Genomic DNA, 20,431 nt, shown 5'->3' on the forward strand with positions numbered 1-20,431 from the left:
GTAGTGTACATTTTCGGGGAAGATGCAATAAAAATTGCCTTTGCCAGGCATTTTCGATAAACAGCATGAAAGTAAACTATCAATAAAAGCTTGCGGTCATGGGTTTTCCCAGTACCAAATTTGAAGGCTGGAAAACAATATATATGTGGTCAGCTAATGCCTTATCGAATTAACCAAATGTGGCCTGGCGGTCATTTTTTATGGACTACAGAAATAACAAGTCCTCCTTGTTCTTCACCAAGCTTTCAGCGTTCTGTGGCCACAGAGCAAAAGTCTTGTCAAGTTTTTTCTCCGTCTTCTGAAGTTTCTCCAGTGTAGATGGGCTGGTCCGTCGTTTCAGTGGTATAGCTCAGATTTTGGCATTTTCATCCAAATCAATGCCATTCATGCCATTTGGGGGCAGCCGTGGCCTACTAGTTAGGACTTCGGGCTTGTACCCGAAGGGTTGCCGGTTCGATCCCCGACCAGTAGGAAAATTGTGGGCGGGGGAAGTGGTTGAACACTGCTCTCCCATGCCCACATCCACGGCTGAAGTGCCCTTGAGCTAGGCACCTAACCCACTGTTCACTCACTCGAGTCATCCTGAACAAGGCCACTGCCCAAACCAAATATCCTAGACAATTGTCTTGTAGACAGAGTTCATTTTGAAGACTGTGGATTGGCATTACTAATACACTCTCCACTAGAAGCCATGTTGCAAGAAAGTTCATGTAATCCTGTGTGATACAACTACTACTCTACACTAAACAAAATAGTCCCACACATGTAGCCTATATCTGATTTGGAATTATGAGATTTTCATAACACCATAGCAACAACAGTTAAATTAAATGATTAATGACAAGTGTTACAATACACATTAAGGTGTTTTTCATCAAATAACATTCAATATATATATATATATATATAAAACGTTTTTATGAGAAAATGTCTCAGTTTAATTAAACAGCTGTTGGCTTAAATCACATTATACATACTTATTTACTTTGTGACAATCAAATGGATACTGTAAGTTATGTAAAGAAAGACCATGTACTGTACATGGGTCACTCTTCCTCTTCACCAGTGACGATGACCAGTTTAGCTCTGTTCTGTCCACAGGCTCATCTTCTCTTTACTTTTCATAGTGCAATACATTTCAGTGGATCGATCATTGATTTAAAAACATAAAAAGCATTAAAAAACAAAATCCTCAAAATGCAGGGCAAATGTGTGGCAAACATGTAGTGGCACATTCTAACCACAGGAGGTCAGTACAACCCCATGGAATAAAGATAAAATGAAAATTTCTGTTGAACAGTGAATCACACTTTACAGTTAAGAGGGGAGTCCAGTAGGCAGTCCTTGATTTCACCTGTAGAGTTTGCACTGGATGACTTCACAGTGGCCATTGTGCATCTGTTAATGTCAAGAAAAAGATTAAACCACACTCTGACACACACACAATCACCATCCCAACGCTGACACAAATAAACACACACACATAATCACTAGCATCAGTCCATCTTCATCATTGGCATCCATTCATCCGGTCTCCTCCTCCCCCTTAGTTCCACTGCTCCAGCACAGGTAAGAACGGCAGGTCAGTGCTGCCCAGGTAGTACCGCCCTCCGTGCTGGAACACGTCGCTGATGGCCCAGGTGAGGGTTCCGTTCGGGTCATGCAGACTGTCTAGAACCTCTCCGTTTGGACCCAGTTCCAGAACCAGGCCGTATTTGGGCAGCAGCATGTTATACATGCTCAGAGGAACCAGCTGGAGGATCAAAGAGAATGGAGAGAGTCAGCATTGAGAGCCAATTACAGGCTTTCATCATCCAAACAGGGAGAGACGGCCAGGCCTTGTAGTGCTACAGGCCGTACATTTCATCATTTACCTGCTCAGTCAAGTGTCACCATCATCAAAAGGGAGGCCCGTAACAGTGTGTTGTTGATGGTTATTAGTTATCATGACTGACTACATTCTTCCAAAAGTGCAACATTATTATAGTGGATGGAATCCACTATCTTGAAATCTCCTGGCTGCTTCTTATTATTATAACCTTTTCTTTTTAACTTTTCAACAATGAATGCGACTCTAACCGCTTAACTTACAGACATGTTGAAATAACCGTTGTGTAGGTCTGGAGTTGGACAAGAGAATCCCAAATATACACACACACAATATACTCCTTTGCACGGTAGCTTGACTGTTATTCCTCATTTTGTAAGTCGCTTCAGATAAACGCATCTGCTAAATGAATACATGTGAATTTACATGGACTGGAGGGGAGAAAGTTGCATCCTACCTTAGTCATGAAGCGCTTGACCGCGGGGTAGGGTCCGATGAGGTCCAGGAAAGGGGGCATGACTCGCCCACGGAAACGAATGGTGGTGATGCCCACCAGAAACGTGCCCCGGTCGCTAAGGCGGATGTTGTCAGGGTAACCGGGCATGTTGGTCATGAGGATGTCCTTGGTGCCGGCCTGAGGTCCCTTTAGCCAGTACCTGAGGAAGGGTACGTTTGCAGCGTATAATCATCACTATAGCCTTTAAAGCAGGGGTTTTCAACCACTTGTGGTCCGTGAGGACATTGCTGGTGGTCCTTGACCATGGATTCAGTAATGTAGCTGCAATGTGGGAATCAGTATTTTTATTCAGTGGTGGTCCTGGGATTACGTAATTAGTCAGAATGGTGGTCCCTGGTCAACAATTAGTTGAAAACCCCTGCTTTAAAGCAACACGATGTAGTATAATTATTTTACCTCAAAATAATGAGGTCCGTCACCCTGAGTGACCCTCACCTGAGGATGCGCCCGATGCTGGTCTCGGCCATCATGATGAAATCCTCATCGGGGGAGAGGGCGATGCCGTTGGGCATGTAAAGACAGTCCAGCAGGGTCTGGACCCGGCCCGTCTCAGGCTCGTACGACAGGAGGCGGCCCAGGTGGTTTGTCTCAATCACCTGTGGGTTACAATCACCATCATTATCGTCCTCTTCATCATCATCATTATCATCAGGTGCAGACATGCAAAGATGGTGTTCTTTGCTGTACTACAAGTGCAATATCATTCTACATGGCATAAACGATGGGAACATTTTTCACAGCACATCACCAACTAAACTGCCAAAAGACTCAGTTAGCTGTTGTGTGTTTTTCAAAGACTTCTGCCATTAACTAACTATTTGTACACCAAAACTCATTACTGGTATTTCTCATTAAAGGCTCTCTCATTCTGCTAATGTGTTAAATAAAAAAACAACGTGGGCATTCAGAAATGTAGCTGAAAAATAAATGACATTATTGAGAAATGAAGAGAATTCTCTGGAGGCTTGTGAAAAGCTAGAGTGTTCCCAAGTATTCTGGAACTGATTTGGGAACACTGTATCCAGGCAACAACACAGGTCCTTTTATCCATGTGAAAATACCTCTTTTACCTCGCTTCCCTACTCTCCCCCGCTTCCCTCCTCTCTCTTTTCAGATGACCCTCTTCTACCACTTTACTCCTCAAACTGTCCACACACACACACTCACTCACTCTCTCTCCCCCTCTCTCTTTCTCTCTCTCTCTCTCTCTCACACACACACACAAACAAATGCCAAGCAAATGCATTCACATAAAAGCTAAAGGCCAAAAATTCCAACCACTTACAAAGAGCATGTATCCAAATTAAACTACTTCTGCACTTTTGGTGATGTCCATGGACCCTACCACCAGATCTGTCAGTGGTGATGTCCTCTGGCTAAACTCCCGCCAGTGAAACAGACATGCAAAAGCAAATAAAAGAACAAACTAACAACTTCACACTGTGTTGCTTCAGAGATTTTACCTATGATACAATCACTGTGTGGCTGTTTTGAGAACTTTTGGGCCCAGTCGGTAAAAGCAGCATAGGCTATATGGTTAGACATCACTTGTGCTCACCTAAATTGGTGAAGCAGTTATTGCTTTGTAGTCTACTCTCTTCTGCTGTGAGCAAAGGGATAGCTAATATGACCTTTGAACATCTGTATTTTGGCATGATCTGAGAAAATCTCTCTTATTTACAAAGCTAAATGTTCACAGATATGTGTTTGTTTGTCTGTTTGTTTGTTTGTCTTTACTCACCTCCAACTTGACATGCCTTCTTCCCCACCGACTGCTGGAGTCTGTGAAGAAGATGGTTCCATTCTGAGAGAGTTCCAGACCGTTCAGGAACGCGAACGGGATTCCGTCACAGCCTATGTTCAACACGATGCAAAACAAGAAAAGGGCAACATGAGAAAAGAACTGATTCCTATTACTGTAAAGCATGTCATGATATTTCATTCACAAAATTCACAGAAAACAGTAGATCTTGGCTATGTAGCTGGAGGAAAACTGAAACTGGAAAATCAATTTCTAAAGAGCTTCCCCTGTTTGATATGGACCAACTACAAACTATACATACAGTAACTGACTGGTACTGAAGCATGACTGCTGTGCTGACGACCTGAGTGTTCAATTGACTTCTTCAAAATCCATTTCACTCGCACCCTTTTACACTGTGTGTGGTGTGTGTGGGTGTGTGGGTGGGTGGGGGGGAAGGGTGGAGGGTCACTACTATTCCCACTTCTAAAACTGATAGTTCCGGTCCTTGATTGTGATTGGCTGAATCGTGTTCGATGCTGTTGTAAAATCCAGCATAAACATACATCTTGACCGCATTTCGTTCTATATTACTGCGCTACCATAACTTGATAGTAGCTGCGTCTCGACATTGCTTGGCAACCATTCAGATAGAGGAAATATATTTCTTGGCGGAAAAATGATTATCTAGGAATAACTCGTTATATTTCTAGTTGCTGTGACTTTACTTTATGAAACTTTGCCAGGTATTTATAGTAACAGTTTTAGAAAAGCAATATACCACTCGAGTCCGTAGGTTACACTGACTCTGCAACAGCTAAGGGGGGTTTTAGGCACTCTGCTAGCGCGTCGTGCCTAACAACACCCCTTAGCTGCTGTAGAATCAGCGTAACCTACGGCCTCTCGGGCCTTATTGCTTAATTATATGAGATGTGTGTGTGGAGGGTCACTAACATGTGGTATACATTTTATTACACAATTACTCTCTCTCTTAAAGGGGCTCTAAGCGATGTTGGGTAACTTCACTTCTGTTGACGTTCAAACAAAACAGAGAGCTAGCTCGCTACTCCCTCCCCCTCCCTCCTGTGCAATTGAAATTCTCCTAAATCATCTTGTTGATGATTGGCTGGAACAGTTTGTTATGTTTTTATGGTCCAAGCTGAACCAGATTGTTTTTATTGCCATTTTTGGAGCCTGGGCTGCCCACAGAGACCAACATTTTTACAGTTTATTCCGGACACAGGCACCTTTGCGGATGGTGAGGTGATGTTTGCTGTATGTGACAAAAAATGTTTCAGCTTAGAAACCGTGTGACATCACTTAGAGCACACACCTTTAAGAGGTGTCTGTGTGTGTGTGTGTGTGTGTGTGTGTGTGTGTGTGTGTGTGTGTGCATGCGTGTGTGTGTGGTGCACGGCCACTAGGGTCCCTCACCTTGTTTGTTGGACAGTAGCAGTGTTTTCTCTCCGCTCCTTGGGTCCACCCTGAACAAGCCAAGGTAGGAGTCAGCCACGATCAGCTGACCGCTGCCATCCAGTCGCACACCGTGGGGCCGACCACACACTGGCTCATAGTCCATACTGCTGCCTGTACACAGGACCGCATGCGACCAGTTTTAATATAAAGCAACTCTACATTATAAACAAACAAACAAACAAATGAATAAAAAAGTTAATGAATAAAAATACTTCACTTTTTTGTGCGTTTTACAAAAATAAATCAATGAAAAGCATAGGAATAATTCAGAGTACTTCAAAAAGTTACATTTTTGCTCCAAATTTTTGTCATTATCTGAGTTTCATATCAACAACTTTGGGTACCAGAGATTGCCTATTAGTATTAACAGTCTGCTCTGCCTATTGCCTATATTAGCCATCTGCTCTGTTCTGTGTGTGTGTCTTCGTCCATGTCCTCCTAATCCACCTGCTCTGCTCCAGGGGTGTGTGTGTGTGTGTCCATGTAGATGTCCTAATCCACCTGCTCTGCTCCAGTTGTGTGTCTGTGTGTCCATGTGTGTGTGTGTCTGTGTGTCCATGTGTGTGTGTGTGTGTCCATATGTGTGTGTCCATGTAGATGTCCTAATCCACCTGCTGTGCTCCAGGTGTGTGTCCGTGTGTGTGAGCGTGCTCTAGGTAAACCAATGCAAATTGCCAGGAAACAGTCGTCATGTCTGCACCAGATGGCCTGACTCTGCTAAACGATACGCAGGCAAATCCTGCCATTTCAACTGACATTTAAGACGCCATCTCGATCTCTATCTAACCGAATGTACTGTTCCTTTTCCTGCTCCTGTCGGGTTACACGTCTGTGAGTGACACTCAGAAATACTACGCAATCAATCAAATCATCATGACTTCCAACAATTATGAAAACATCATAATCAAAATATAATGATTATTTTGCAATAATTCTCTGGTTTTGTTGGGTAATAAATCCAGTGAACCCTGTTGCTTCAAAGCAAAAATGGATGATGTGCCCAAAATCAATGAGTAAATGTGTTGAATAATTGTGATTTCTATATTGGCCAAAATAATCATGGTTTAACTGGTCATTGAATTTTTGTCTATGATGACCTGCCAATATTGATAATCATGATAATTTGAGATCTGCAATAGTCCTTTGACACCATAAACATCCAATCCTATATTTACAGTATTTAATGTGCTAAGGATCATGCCATAGTTGATCATGACAACTTACTATGTTATATATGTTTGCTTTTACTGTTACATATAAAAGCTTTGAATTTGTCTTTTAGTAAATGTCCAGTTTGTCATTGCAACTACAAGTTCTTTAAATCACATTTCCGGCAAAAAAAATAAAAAATGCTATTCATCTAACTGAAATACTATTGCTCATCACTTGATCATTTCTTTGCTCCCATTACAACCCAGTGGGATGGAACAACTTCTTAAAACCATATTTATAGAAAGAAGCCTAATTTCACAGCTTTTTTTCCACGGGCCTAGCAGCGACCAGTATGGATTAGGCGGTGATAAAGACATCGGCAGACAACCTCTTGGAGGTGTCAGGGTCTCGGCCACAGAGCCGCATGATGCTTTGTGAATCACCTGACTGTGTCTAATACAGCCTGGCGGCAGCACAAAGGGACTCGCTCTGGCCAAGATACAAGCTTCAAGCCCCAAACCTTCACCAGAGAAAAAAAGAAAGAGAGAGAGCGAGGGAGAAAGAGGGGAGGGAGGGAGATGAAAAAGAGAGGGAGACAGATAGAGAGAGATGGAGAGGAGAGAGAGGGAGAGACAAACAGACAGAGAAAGAAAGAAAGAGATAGATCGAGAGTAAGATGGAGAAAGAGAGAGATAGAGAGAGAGAGAATAAAGGTGGATCTTCCCCACAGAGTTATCGCTCAGAATCTACTAATTAGAACTAATCTGTGCCTCAACTGAGTACTAAATTACCCATCCTCCACACTGACAAATATGCTTTAGGGAAGTGTATGTGTGTGCGTGAGTGTGTCAGTGTGAGGTGTTTTTTATTTTGACCATGTGTGTGCATTCTGTGTACAGAAATATGTTTCTATATGTGTGCACTTCTCAGTATGACACAATAGACTTATGTCTGTCTGTGACTGAGGATGAGTAGTTTAAGTATATTATATGAGGTGTGCAAGATGAGAGAAAGTGTGTGTGTGTGTGTGTGTGTGTGTGTGTGTGTGTGTGTGTGTAAAAGTTTGCAGAGGTGTTTTTGTTTGTAATGCTCACCGCATTCAGGGATGTTTTGTCCCATCTGCGTGATGAATGTCAGAGTGTCCTGATGAATCCTCCACAGTTTCCCATCCACTGTCCCGGTATAAAGATTCCCTATGAGGAAAATATAGAGCGGGCACTCATTACACAACAGGCAGCAAGCGGGCAGGAATAAAAAATAACTGCATTCATGGTGGTACCAAAGATCCTTTAGAACGCTTTCTCAACGGTCTCCAGTGGTCCGTCGTCACTGTACATATATATCTATGGTTGTCACCGGTGTGACGTATGTTGGAAATTGAACGTTCTGAGGCAGGGATCACATTGGCCAGAGGCAAGCGTAACGCAACGCTCAGACCATAATAAGTTATATCTCGTTCCTATGGTAACACAAATGGTTTACCTTAACTGACAATTGAATACGTTTGTGTTGCGCTTTGAAAGTTGAACTAAGTTCAACGCTCAGCTTGTTCAATGCTAGCGTTACGCCAGCGCTGCCACCGTTCCGCTGCCGAACCATAGAGAACAATAGGAAACTTGCCGCTTGCCACTGGTCAATGTGATTCCCGCCTAAAGAATATCTGGGTTCATTGAATTGCTTATAGATCTCTCTAGGACTCTGAATTTGATATGGAATTTTAGAATCTTACATTGTTGCGGAACAGAATTTTCAGTTACAATGTTCAAAACTCCCCTGCTGAGAGGTTCATAGACAGTCTATGGGGAGGTTAAGTCAAAGATCCTTGATTAATAGCTCTGCTTTAACCCTCTCTGGTTAAGTTGTTCTGTCATCACACAGATGCATTGTAACTCTGCAGCTCTGAGAATACTTAGGAATATCCTTTAGCATTTTTAAATGGACATTCAAACATTTAAGGGTCGTTAAAACCAGGAACAATAACTATAAAAACTGTAACTATAACTGAGCATCCAGACTGACCAATGATAAGTCTTTCCTCATGTTGATGAATGTGATGCTTAAAATTCAATTCAATAAATATAATTAATAATGTGAATGTGATAGAGAATGAGAGAGAAAAACACAGACAGACCACCTAACCAATAAAGAGAGGGAAGAACAGCGATGCACTTGCCCGCACATGCAAACAGAAACACACACACACAATACACACCATCTTGGTCAGCAGTAAAGGACTCAGGCCCCCTCAGTTGTCCAGCGAAGAGCTTGCGTCCCCTCTGGAGTCGAGTGTTGACAGCCAGGGGCCCCTCCAACAAGGGTGGGGGCCCCTCAAATCTGAACCAAAACAAAGCGATCAGATAATCCAATCAACAACCGTTGTAAACATTGCCTCATCAGAGATAAATGTTTAATCACTGACACTGACTCACTCATTCTCCATTTGATCATTGGCAATACTAGTGCCAAAAGAGAAGATGAGCAGACTTTTGTCTGCTGGGTTAGGGATAAAGTCTATCTCTAGGCTACACACCTAACAGAAGATGGAGTAGATGGTGGTATGAAGATAGAATGTAGGCTTCCAATCCCCAAGAAAATCATAACCTTAGTCTGAGATCTGAGTCTGTTTACTTACAGTTTGGAAGATGTTACTTCATTGTACAAGCTATAGATAGGCTTGCAACTCATTCTCTTTGTTATTGAATTGTCTATTGAGCTGCCTCACCAAATGGTTAAAATAGGAAAATAAAAAAACTTAGCCTTTGCCTTTCCTCAATTAACTGACTAAACTGATATGTCAAATAAATCCATATTACATGCTAAAATGTTTGAAATATAACACAATAAAAAAAAGGGAACAGAGAGGAAGTCCTGTGTTCCCATAGGGCTATATATGACCTTTGAACCCAGCCTATGGCTGACCTCCCTGAACTCAACATTTAACAAGTAGCCTACATGTAGGTTACCTCTGCATTATAGGATTAGATATTAATCCATGTAACCAAACCTTAATTATAAAAGATGTGTCCAAACTCGTCCAAAGGTTTGTCAGAGTACTGGTGAATAAAATGTAAGTTATTCTTGTTCTTATTTGCCACCAATCTTTTTTTCCTGTGGACTTACATGTATGGTTCCGGATCAATAGGAGAGGGTATGAGAAAGAGTCCAACCGCGACGGCCAGAAATGCCACCGCCACTGCTACAGCCCTGCGTCCAGCCCTGTTCACACAAACACACACACATTATGCTCGCTCATAATCGGGTTCCAGCATTAAGTAGAACTGTGCAAGACTTTCTCTCAAACTGAATTCGTATCTGGCATGAACTTAATAGTTCCGATAGCGTGTATACCCCGAATCTATGAGTGGAAAAATGACAGGGGATTGAAGAGGACGCAATTAGGTAATCCATATTTCCTAGCAGTGTAATACATTCTGGGGATTTTTGCCCCTGGGGAATTGCTCTTCTTCCAATACAGGCGCCTTACTTAAAGGATGACCGATGACCCCCTCTCCAGATGCAGGATCGTGTGCATGCCGTACAGGCACGCTCTGAATAACAATTATATTAAATATTATATAAATATTATATATATATCAAAATATTAGTTTTTAGGATAACATTAATAAACATGTGCAATGTGAATTTGCCAAGCACGCATCATGCCAAAAATCGACAAGCATATGCATGATCCGGTTTATGTTCAAGAACTGGAAAGCAAAAGGCTGGGCAGATTTAATAATATTTCCCATTTCAGACAAAGACAATAATTCATTTTCATAACGTGGGTACCCAACACAGTTGTCCTCTTACGCAAGCACGCTCAATGCAGATCATACAGTACAACCAGAGAATGTCTAATAAGGAATGAATGTCTAATAATCCGTGGACGGGCTCTCGTAAACTTCCCGCCGCGTCTCGACCCCGCTTATTTAACTAGTCAACAACGCCGTCAAACTTACATAATTTCTTCTCCAAAACCTGGTCGTCCTCACTCCTGTTCGGCAGGTTCGTCTGGCGTGTGACAGTCTACACCGGCGGTGGTCTGGTGGCCATGCAAAAGTTGAACTCTGTTCTAGCCGTAGACAGTGGTTCACTGGTTCTAGCTAACTTGCCGTCTTTCGCACCGGGGGTGGGGGTGAGAAGATCTAGTCGTGGGAGGGGCCGAGTCATTTCACTGTTGGAAGACATTAAGAAAGAGAGTTCACCTAGAGGACAAGAAAATTAACTAAAACAGATTGTCGCCAATACGGACATTATCTTCAATTTATGGTGCGCTTGCAGAAAGCAGGGGCAATGTTTATAAAGAGAAAAATATTTCTGGATCAATGGCGTCCAATTCAGGGATAGATAGATTAACACATTTATGTAATTTCTTAAATATATGAGTATCTTCTTCTATGCAACTCGTCTTTCCAGACTGCTGTTGGGCAAATTAGTCATGTTTTATGTTGGCCTACACTTTGACATTTTTAGTGCACAAAATGCCTATGGACATCATAGTGCAATTCTGTGAGAAATTAACAAGACCTGAGAATAAAGAATCATAGAATCGTTGAGCGGAATTTATTATTATGCCTAAACCAAGAAATAATGGACAGAAAATTCTATTTTTTTTTAAAATCTGAAGTCTCAATTAGGCCCTTTAACAAAATATAAAAAAAATAAATAACAAAAATAATTTGCAAGTGTGTTTTTTTGTTTGTATCATATTTGGTACTTTGGGCATTACACACAATTTGGGCAATAACAAGAACTTTGCAATCTCTAAGATCTTTGGATATCCATAACATTCAAATCGTTTTTTCTTTAAACAGCTGGCTTTTTCCATCCTTTTCTTTCATTTTGAACTTCAAAAACTCTTTCTTTGTATAACATCTGCATCTTTGAACGTTGAAACGACAGTCTTTTCTTTCCTTTACTTTGCCAAATGGTAAGCAAGGAAACAGTTCCTGTATTTGTTTAGGCAGAGGTGGACATTGCATTTTACACCGAACACATAGGAGAAGTGAGGAGTTTCTTTGCAGTGCTTGCACCTTTGTCGTGCCCAGGATGGGAAGGGGAATCTGGAGGAACACTGCATAGTGGCCTCTTCCGTGGTGGGGTATGTGTTTGTGAGGGTAAGGAGTGTGGCAAAGGTGAATGTGATGGAGAGGACAGTGGCCTGCCAAGTACCATCTCCTGGTTTTCAAACTGTATTTGTACAGGGCAGAGAGCATATCCAAAAACTCAACCCATAAATTTGTTGTAGGTCTCCACAATGGCTGTTCTGGGAACCATAACGTATACGTCTTCCGATCCCAGTGTTTCACCTGACCTTAGGGAGTGATGTCCAAAAGTCCAATTTATATCTTCCACTTCATCATCTGTCTCTACAAGGCAATGTATGTCGCTCAAAATTGCCATCAAGGAAATTCAGGACATATTCAGTAGAGAACTTCCTTTTAGCCTTTTCCCTTCCATCTATAAATTAGCCATATATATTTATGAATTATGAATAAGAGCTATTAATTATTTGTTGTGAATATCACATTTCAATCTGTAAATTGTGTAATTGATTCATTAAAACACTGTATTATGGACTATGGAAGACATAATATACATATAACATCCAGAAAAAAATAACTATGCCCATTGAAAGATTTACCACTAAATACCTGCTGTATCAATTGTGATACAAACATTTTCTGCTCGATTTTACACCAAACTACATTTTACAATTTTTGGAAATGTTAAGTTTTTTGAACAAAGTCATTTTTAATCTTAAAATATTGATAAATATGTAAAGGTAAATCTCACCATAAAATTATCAAATTACCAATATCCTTGACCTTTACATAATCGGCAGGGTACTAATGAGATTCCACCATTTTGAATTTTAACAAACTACATGTCAGAATTGTTGTAGTGCAAAAGGTATCCAACAGGGGGCAGAGGACAAGTAATAGATTGTATACAACAGGGTTTTATGCAAAGTTTATATCTCATGGTGATGCAATGGGTCTCAGAAATGCATGTCTCAAATATGATACGTACGGCATTAAATTATGAAAAAAAAATAATTACATGCCAGCAAAAAAGTTGGAACTGGAGCAGGTTTACCACGTGTTTCGCCTCTTCTTTTGAAAACAGGCTATGTGGGAACTGAGCAGTTGCTGGAGTTTTGAGAATGATATTATTTAGGCCTACCATAGATGAAGAAAAAAATCCCAAATTCTTCAGTTTCACCTTGAGGAGCATTATTCTTAATATCGCTGCATTTTGCCCACACAGGTTTTCAGTGATGAATGCCTCCACCACATTTTTAATTATGAGACATCCTGCCTCTCTGGGATGCTCTTCTATATGCCCCGTCATGGTGCCAGTTAACATAATTAGTTGTGAAATGTTCCTCATTGTGTTTTCTTTGGCATTACACAACTTTTCCAACGTTTTGAAATGTGTTGCTGGCATCAAATTATATATTTTGCACAAAATAATGACGTGTCAGTTTCAACATGATAGAAGTTGTTCCAACTTTTTTGGAAACAACAATGTATTATTTGTCAATCTATGCCTCTTTTCCTGCATATTGGTACATGGTTTATTGCATGTTGCATACATATTTATATTTTATCTAGAGGGCTATTATCTTCAGTAGATAATTGTTTGAATTTGAGGGAATCTTTAAAAAAAAAAACTGCATTCTGCAGTTCTTTGATGTACAATATAGGCCTGCTGAAACACAAAATACAAGAAAACACAGTATTAACATTTGAGCAAAATGTCAACTTTATTTAATGAACTCTGACCTTTGACACAAAAAGGCCACATTTTGGTAACATCTTAAAGTGAGTTACCTACAAAAATAAACCTGCATCAATCTGCACCGATATTCTAAAGAATAATACAGCGATATGAATGCCGCAAGCACTCCAGACAGAAGCAGAACGTCTCGATGCACCATCAACCAAGCCGACAGTACTCGAACCGATCAACATGCCAGAGGTGCAACGCATAGGCCAAACATGGGACATTATGACAAACAAGAGTCCTCAAACACACCGAAGACGCAAATAGTGGTCTCTTTCATTGCAAAGATGAAGCGGCAGACTTGCGGTCTCCAGATAGCTTTTGCTATTTTTTTTTTTTTTTTGGCAAAAAAACGACAAAGGTGAACCATTAGCAAACTAATTTATATCCATACTGATTCAAACCTATGGACAGTATAACTGGCCTACCGATTGCCTTAACAGCCATTGATTATGCATTATTCTACATAATGCATGCAATTATGTGTATGAGATTATCTTAGTAGTATAACCACATCAATAAACTTTATAAGGAACCACATCATAGTATCATAAAACAAAACAAAATAAAAAAGAAAACATTTCACAGTCTCACTTTAAATGACGAATCTAGCAGGATATTATGTTGCCATTAAAAAAAAGTCAAGTTTCATTAAAAAAAAAATAAAAAAACCTTCTGACAAGACTTTTAAATCAATGAAAATATGTTTTTATCAAGGATAATTCTAATAATAATAAAGATATAGGCATTTTTGTAAATTTGAGCTAAACATGACAACAACCCAAACAGTATAAATCCCTGAATTAAAAAAACAACATAAAGTGCCCATTATAAAAAGCTTTTTAAGATCGCTGGTTCTATATGCGCTAGCCGTGATGGTTTGCTAGACCTAAGGCTTAGATGAACCACATCTCAATAGTAATGGCTTGGCAAAAAAACCTACTTCACTCCTGCACTGACTTGCAATTCCAAATGATGTGAAACAGACCCAGTGTTTTAAATGTTATACTTATATATATTAAGGATATGCCCTTAGACAATGTCAATCTAAATATCCCTCAGTTTGATAAGGAGGGCTTTGACTGCTTGCACCAGGCAAAACAATTTTCTAAAATTAAGTTAATCTAGCTGTGTATATAATCTTTTCAATAGTATCTTTGGTTATAATATTATATATCAAAATAAACAAATAAAATAACATAACTAAAAGGTCATTCAAATAAATGGTTCATCACCTAATGTCACCAAGAGATTGTGATTCAGGACACCAAGACGCCATTACAACTGTCGTCCACAAGAGGTCCCTACAGCCCCATTCTAATCAAATCCTACAAGGAAAATCACCAATGCAGGTGATGCAAGACTTTAGAGTTCACAATGCTGTACCTATCCGAACTTCCTCATGCAGTACAAGCAGAAATAAACAAAAACAAAAATAAAACACAAATACACATGTATATCAATTCCAGCCAGACACCCAAGGAGGTGTTCATAATAATTGGCCTCTTTGGATGCATCTACTGAAAATGTCCACTTTGAGATTGTCTACTCTTTTTAGTTTTTTTCCCTCCATTCCAAAGTACACTTTTAGCTAGAGGCTTCTGCATAGCGAATAGGCTGAGTATCTACAGCACTTTGGAGCAGGACAGCGACAACAAGACAGTAAAGAAAAACAAAAACAAACAAACAAAAAACAGAGCAAACCTTCAAAAGTTCTTTAAACTGACTTTACCCCCTATGGCCCCAAATGTTGGTATGTTCAATCGCTTTTACAGTCACAAAGCTCAGTATTTGACAGCTGTGAGTTTGTGGAACCCCCTGAACCAGTGGACGCAGTTGCGACACCACAGTGACCAGGACCTACGGTGACACGCTGACCTTTAGAAACAGGTTCTGTGCGGATAAGGTCCAGATCTGGTGAATTCTGGCCGCTGAAAGCCTGACCCAGTTCGGCCCAGTTCAGACTCACTGTGCTCTGGTACGGAGAGAGCGACAATGTGACCCTCATCTCCTCCCGTCTCTCATGACCACATACCCCCCGCTGTCTCCTGAACACACTTCTCAGCCTGGCGACCACGCCTGTGGCAGATCCCTCTTTCTAACTTAGCAATGTAAATTCCAATGCTACATCCTCAGCCTAGCGCCTAGCATTAAGGCCTGATACAGACCTCTCTTTCCCACTTAGCGATGTTAACGTCGATGCTACATCCTTAGCTTAGCGCCTAGCATTAAGGCCTGATACAGACCTCTCTTTCCCACTTAGCGATGTTAACGTCAATGCTACATCCTTAACTTAGTGCCAAGAATCATGCCTGTTACAGACCTCTCTGTCCAATTTCGCAATGCAAATGTCAAGTCTACATCCCCAGCCTAGTGCCTATTGTCGGGCCTGTTACAGACCTCTCTTTCCGAGCAGAGTTAATGTCAATGCTATGTAGCACTCATTCCAACACAAACAAGGTCCAGACCTACACAAATCCACCAGCACAAAGACACTGGTCTGATAGGCTGTTATCACCAAAGATTCTAGAACAGAGGTCTAGAATCTTTGGTTATCACTCTGCAGACCATCAGTCTCTACAGGCAGGGCCATCAGGAGGTGGGACACATGGGGAAGAGGGAGGGGGAGAGAGAGAGAGAGAGAGAAAGAGAGAGAAAGAGAGAGGGAGAGATAGAGGGAGAGAGAGAGGGAGGAGGGAGGAGGAAAAGGGAGCGAGAGAGAGACAAAGAAGGAGGGAAGGAGAGCATGAGGGAGAGAGAGAGGGGGGCAGAGAGAGAACCAGAACAAAAAGGGAGATAATGGAGAGAAGAGAAAAATAGACAGTTTTAGAACAAGAGAGGAGGGGGGGGGGTGTAGACAGGAAGAAGAGAGAGAGGAACCCTGAATGCCTAAATGAGATGCCGAGCTAAACCACGTCACTCTGGTCCTGGGGCCGAACAAGCCCTTTGCCTCTCACTTCCTCAAAACCCTCAACTTCCTGTAATCCATTCTATTCTGCTGAGCAGCCTGACACACACACACACACACACACACACACACACACACACGTCTATTCACACTCCTACAGTAACATCATGTCACCATGCACTCTCAATGCTCAACACATATTACATACATCTCAATCTAAAGATCCATCCCATACACCATACATCTATCACTGCTTTACCCAAACACGTCATGCTCAGTAAAGCACCACAAGTCTTCTTCAGTCATCTGAACACAAAAAACCACATTTGTTTCCAGCATCGAGTTCCCCCACTAGCAGCGAGGGTTAGTGGCCATAGGTCATGTGACAAGCTCCAATGCAGGCTGCTTCTTTCTTACTCTTTCGTTATCTACTTCCACATTACTTCCCATCATTCTCTCTTTCTTTCTGGTCTTTCTTTATATCATTCTTTCCATTTCTTTCTAGGTCACTCACGCCATTGTGTTTTTTTGCATCCATCTCTCTATTCTCCCAGTTCCCCTCTGTCTTACACATTCACGTGCTTGTTATTAGTCTCTCCGCCACATCCGGCCAAACACACTGACGGACTGCGTCCCTGCGACTGACTCGAAGCCGGATGAGAGCCAGAACTGAGCCAGAGCTGAGCCAAAACTGAGCCGATGTGAAGGGCTGTCTCTGATGCTGCCTACAGCAGCGGGGCTTGGGTCCATTAAACTGAGCTACTCCTCTCAGACTGCACTGGGGCAAACACAACGATTAAGGTTGTGTGTGTGTGTGTGTGTGTGTGTGTGTGTGTGTGTCTTCCCCTCCACCTGTGCAGGTGTGGCAGTCAGACAGAGGGACGGCCACACCTGTAAAAGACATGTACACAGACCCTGTCCCCTCCCTTCAACTACCTCATACTCCGGTTCTGTTCACCATTTTTGGTTTGTTGCTAGGCCTGTTTTGAAAGTGTAAAATAAGACTTTTTCAAAAACAAAACAAAAATAAAGACTAAAAGCTTCACCCACATAAATTAAAATAAGGAACAAAAATATTTACAATCTAATAGCATCCACCAATTAAATAAAAAAAAAAGAAGACAGAAAGTCTCATTCTCATTCACAAGTTTTAAGAGGTAACTTAAAAAAAGAAAACATAAAAAATAATAAAATAAAATACTGGAGAGAGTGACAGGCAGAGAAGAGCCGGAACAGTGCGAGAGAAGAAACAAGTGAATATGGCACTACTGATGCATTCTGGGAAAGCATGCCATATCTACTAGGAGACCTCTTCAAGTTCCCATGGTGCATTGGAGTTCCGAGTGACTGTGAGGCCCGCAGTGAGTATCCACGACGACTCTTCTCTCCAGCGTTAAATCATCAGTCCAATCCATGCGAGGAAAACGACTTCAGAAAACACACACGCTGATCCATCTGTGTGTGTGTCACACCCCATGACAGAGTGTCTCTCCAAAACATCTCCTCTTCTAACGTCAGTCTCTCTCTCACTCTATTTCTCTCTCTATTCATCAGTCTCTTTACTTATTCCTCCTTCTCTCCCCATCCCTCTCTCTGTCTCTGTGGTGGTGGTGGTGGTGGTGGGGGGCTATTTAGCCGGGCCCCACAGCCTTGAGCGCCTCTTCCAGTTTCTGCTTGTAGGTGTCGTAGCGGTGCGTGATGACCCGCAACTGGTCCTGCTCCTCCTTGTCCAGGATGCGCAGGAAGTTGTGCAGCTCAGGGATGGAGAAAGCGTCCCACTACACACACAGAGAGAGAGAGAGAGAGAGCGAGGGGGGGGGGGGGGAGGGAGGGAGGGAGAGAGAGAGAGCGAGAGAGAGGTGAGGAGAGGAAAAAAAGTCAGAGGGCGTGTTGTTTTGGAGGCTGGCTTGGTTGTATATAAAAACAAACATATCCAGTAAACAAACATTTCGGGGGGGAAGGGCCGTCAGACACTGTAGCCATATTCTGTAATGTAATGTGATGTTCAGAGGTTTGTCCTCTAGTGTTATGTTATGATGTATATTGTGCTCTGTTCATAGGCCTGTATACTAAAGTTTACGTCCTGTAGTGAATGTTATGATGTATATATTGTGCTATGTTTATGTCCTGTGTTATTATGATGTTCATGTGTTGTGTCTATAGGACATGTGTCCTGTGTATGTCCAGGGGCGGGCGGCAGGGCTCACCATGACCTCTCCAGTCTGTTGCTCTCGCAGGACGAAGCTCAGGGTGTCTGTGTTGGGACCCGCCAGCAACCGCAGGAACAATGGCTGCTCGTCCTCTGACAGCTTACAGATGTACACTACACACACAGGAGAAGTACACACACACAAACACGTGAGAATGAATGTGCATACACACACACACACACACACACACACACACACACACACACACACACACACACACACACACACACAGGAGAAAACACAGACACACACACACATATGCTGCATGCACATAAAACAATGCCCACTGGAACAGCGGCTGGTACTACACTCTCTAAACACCTAAAAACTGTCATTCATAATGCGCGCACACACACACACACAATTAACTGGTTAATCACAAACATATGGGAACATTAACACCCAGTCATTCATTCACAGGCCCACACTTCATAGAGAATACACATACACGCATACAGCCATGGGCATAATGTGTTCTCATGTTCATTTAACACACACACGTTTACAACACAGAGGTGGCCATGACAACATACACACCCTTACATACAAACCTCTCAACACACACACACACACACACACACACGTTTACAACACAGAGGTGGCCATGACAACATACACACCCTTACATACAAACCTCTCATCTGCAGGCTATAACCCAGTCAACTCAATGTGTCTAGCCACCCAAGAGTGGAACAAATGGATCACTGACATACGGTCACATTTTCACTCCTTTCTCTCAACCACACTCCTCCTCACACTCACACAAGACTGATTTGTTGTTCACACAAACAAGGACAAACACATTGACACACTCACACACATTCATACAGATGCAAATGCATTCATGGAGATACACACACAGCCACAAAAAAATAGGGACGAGGGTCCCACGTGCCTGACAAAGGCGCTTTAAGTTCAGTATGGCACCAGAACTAATCCCATAATTGAATTTCTCTAACTGACAGACAAAAATAATGACAAACAGTTGTTGCAATTTCTCCCACTCTCCCTCACACACACACACACACACACACACACAATAATAATTCCACCCTTCCCACCCAGTCTGATTAAGACCTTCCCTCAACTTCTCCGGAGCACACAAACAACAATATATCAAACCGATGTAAAAAAACGTAAACCGTAAACGGAAAACGGAAAAGCTGAACTAAAAAACGGTTTAAAAACAGAACGGCTGCACTGTTGTGGGCAGGCTAATGTCTGAGACGGGCCGAGTTATGCAGCGTATAAAACAGTTTTACAAAAGAGTTAACACATCAGTAAAACTATAGAAGAAGTTACAACACCAGCCAGCAATGACTTCATGAGGCCAATTAAAATGAACGCATAAAGCCACACAAACACACCGAGTCAACATCAAGGCAACATGTTAATAGTGTCGCGAGAGACACTTAAAAAACATTAATGGGGAGACGCTTATTAATGTCTCTGTGTGTGTGTGTGTGTGTCTGTGATTTTTTTTCTCTCTTTAATGGTCTTTTTATATAACTCTTTTGTTCTTAATGTTCGCTTTAGCAACGCTGTATCAAAATAGTCGTGCTAATAAAGCAACTTTGAACTGAAAATTGAGAACCGTCTGCACATTCGTGGGTGTGTGAGTATGTATGCATATGTATTACACACACATGTTGACAAGGATCCGTGTGTGTGTGTGTTTGTGTGTGTGTGTATGCGGTTATGTGGCTCTGAGTAACCCCATATGGAGAAGAGAAAAGAGAAACAGAAAGAGGCATATGAGCCACGGCAGCCAACCACACTATGTTTAACTCTCCATCACGGGCCTCCATCC

At 41.8% G+C, this 20,431-nt stretch overlaps 2 protein-coding genes across 2 annotated transcripts in view; both read right to left on the minus strand.

Moving 5' to 3' along the window:
- Positions 1 to 1,161: 1,161 nt before the first annotated feature.
- Positions 1,162 to 10,819, minus strand: LOC143136698 (adipocyte plasma membrane-associated protein-like). The gene is made up of 9 exons (XM_076297401.1): positions 10,674 to 10,819; positions 9,835 to 9,930; positions 8,927 to 9,048; positions 7,809 to 7,907; positions 5,521 to 5,673; positions 4,087 to 4,199; positions 2,781 to 2,941; positions 2,286 to 2,484; positions 1,162 to 1,753 (listed from the first exon to the last, which is right to left on the minus strand). Coding segments are annotated over exons 1-9 (1,152 nt in total). The 5' UTR covers positions 10,676 to 10,819; the 3' UTR covers positions 1,162 to 1,546.
- Positions 10,820 to 13,458: 2,639 nt separating this feature from the next.
- The window catches only part of LOC143136314 (ras association domain-containing protein 3-like), a 70,956-nt gene continuing 63,983 nt past the window's right edge, over positions 13,459 to 20,431 (minus strand). Inside the window, exons 4-5 of the mRNA XM_076296968.1 lie at positions 18,619 to 18,734; positions 13,459 to 18,189 (exon numbers count right to left, since the gene is read on the minus strand). Of these exons, the coding sequence (XP_076153083.1) occupies positions 18,043 to 18,189; positions 18,619 to 18,734 (263 nt within the window). The 3' untranslated portion in view covers positions 13,459 to 18,042. The remainder of the gene's footprint in view (positions 18,190 to 18,618; positions 18,735 to 20,431) is intronic.

This window comes from Alosa pseudoharengus, unplaced genomic scaffold (assembly GCF_046254945.1).
Source record: "Alosa pseudoharengus isolate Yale_2024_CS ecotype anadromous, Long Island Sound unplaced genomic scaffold, YU_APseudo_1.1 YU_APseudo_1.1_scf_20, whole genome shotgun sequence".
Taxonomy (NCBI): Eukaryota; Metazoa; Chordata; class Actinopteri; order Clupeiformes; family Clupeidae; genus Alosa; species Alosa pseudoharengus.

What these genes read in the sequence shown, in the direction of transcription:
- LOC143136698 (XM_076297401.1), bottom strand. An exon ending in GAAGGCATGTCAAGTTGGAG is followed by an intron (nt 2,942 to 4,086) that starts GTGAGTAAAGAC and finishes TGTAACCCACAG; the next exon opens with GTGATTGAGACAAACCACCT. An exon ending in TCAAGCGCTTCATGACTAAG is followed by an intron (nt 1,754 to 2,285) that starts GTAGGATGCAAC and finishes TTGATCCTCCAG; the next exon opens with CTGGTTCCTCTGAGCATGTA.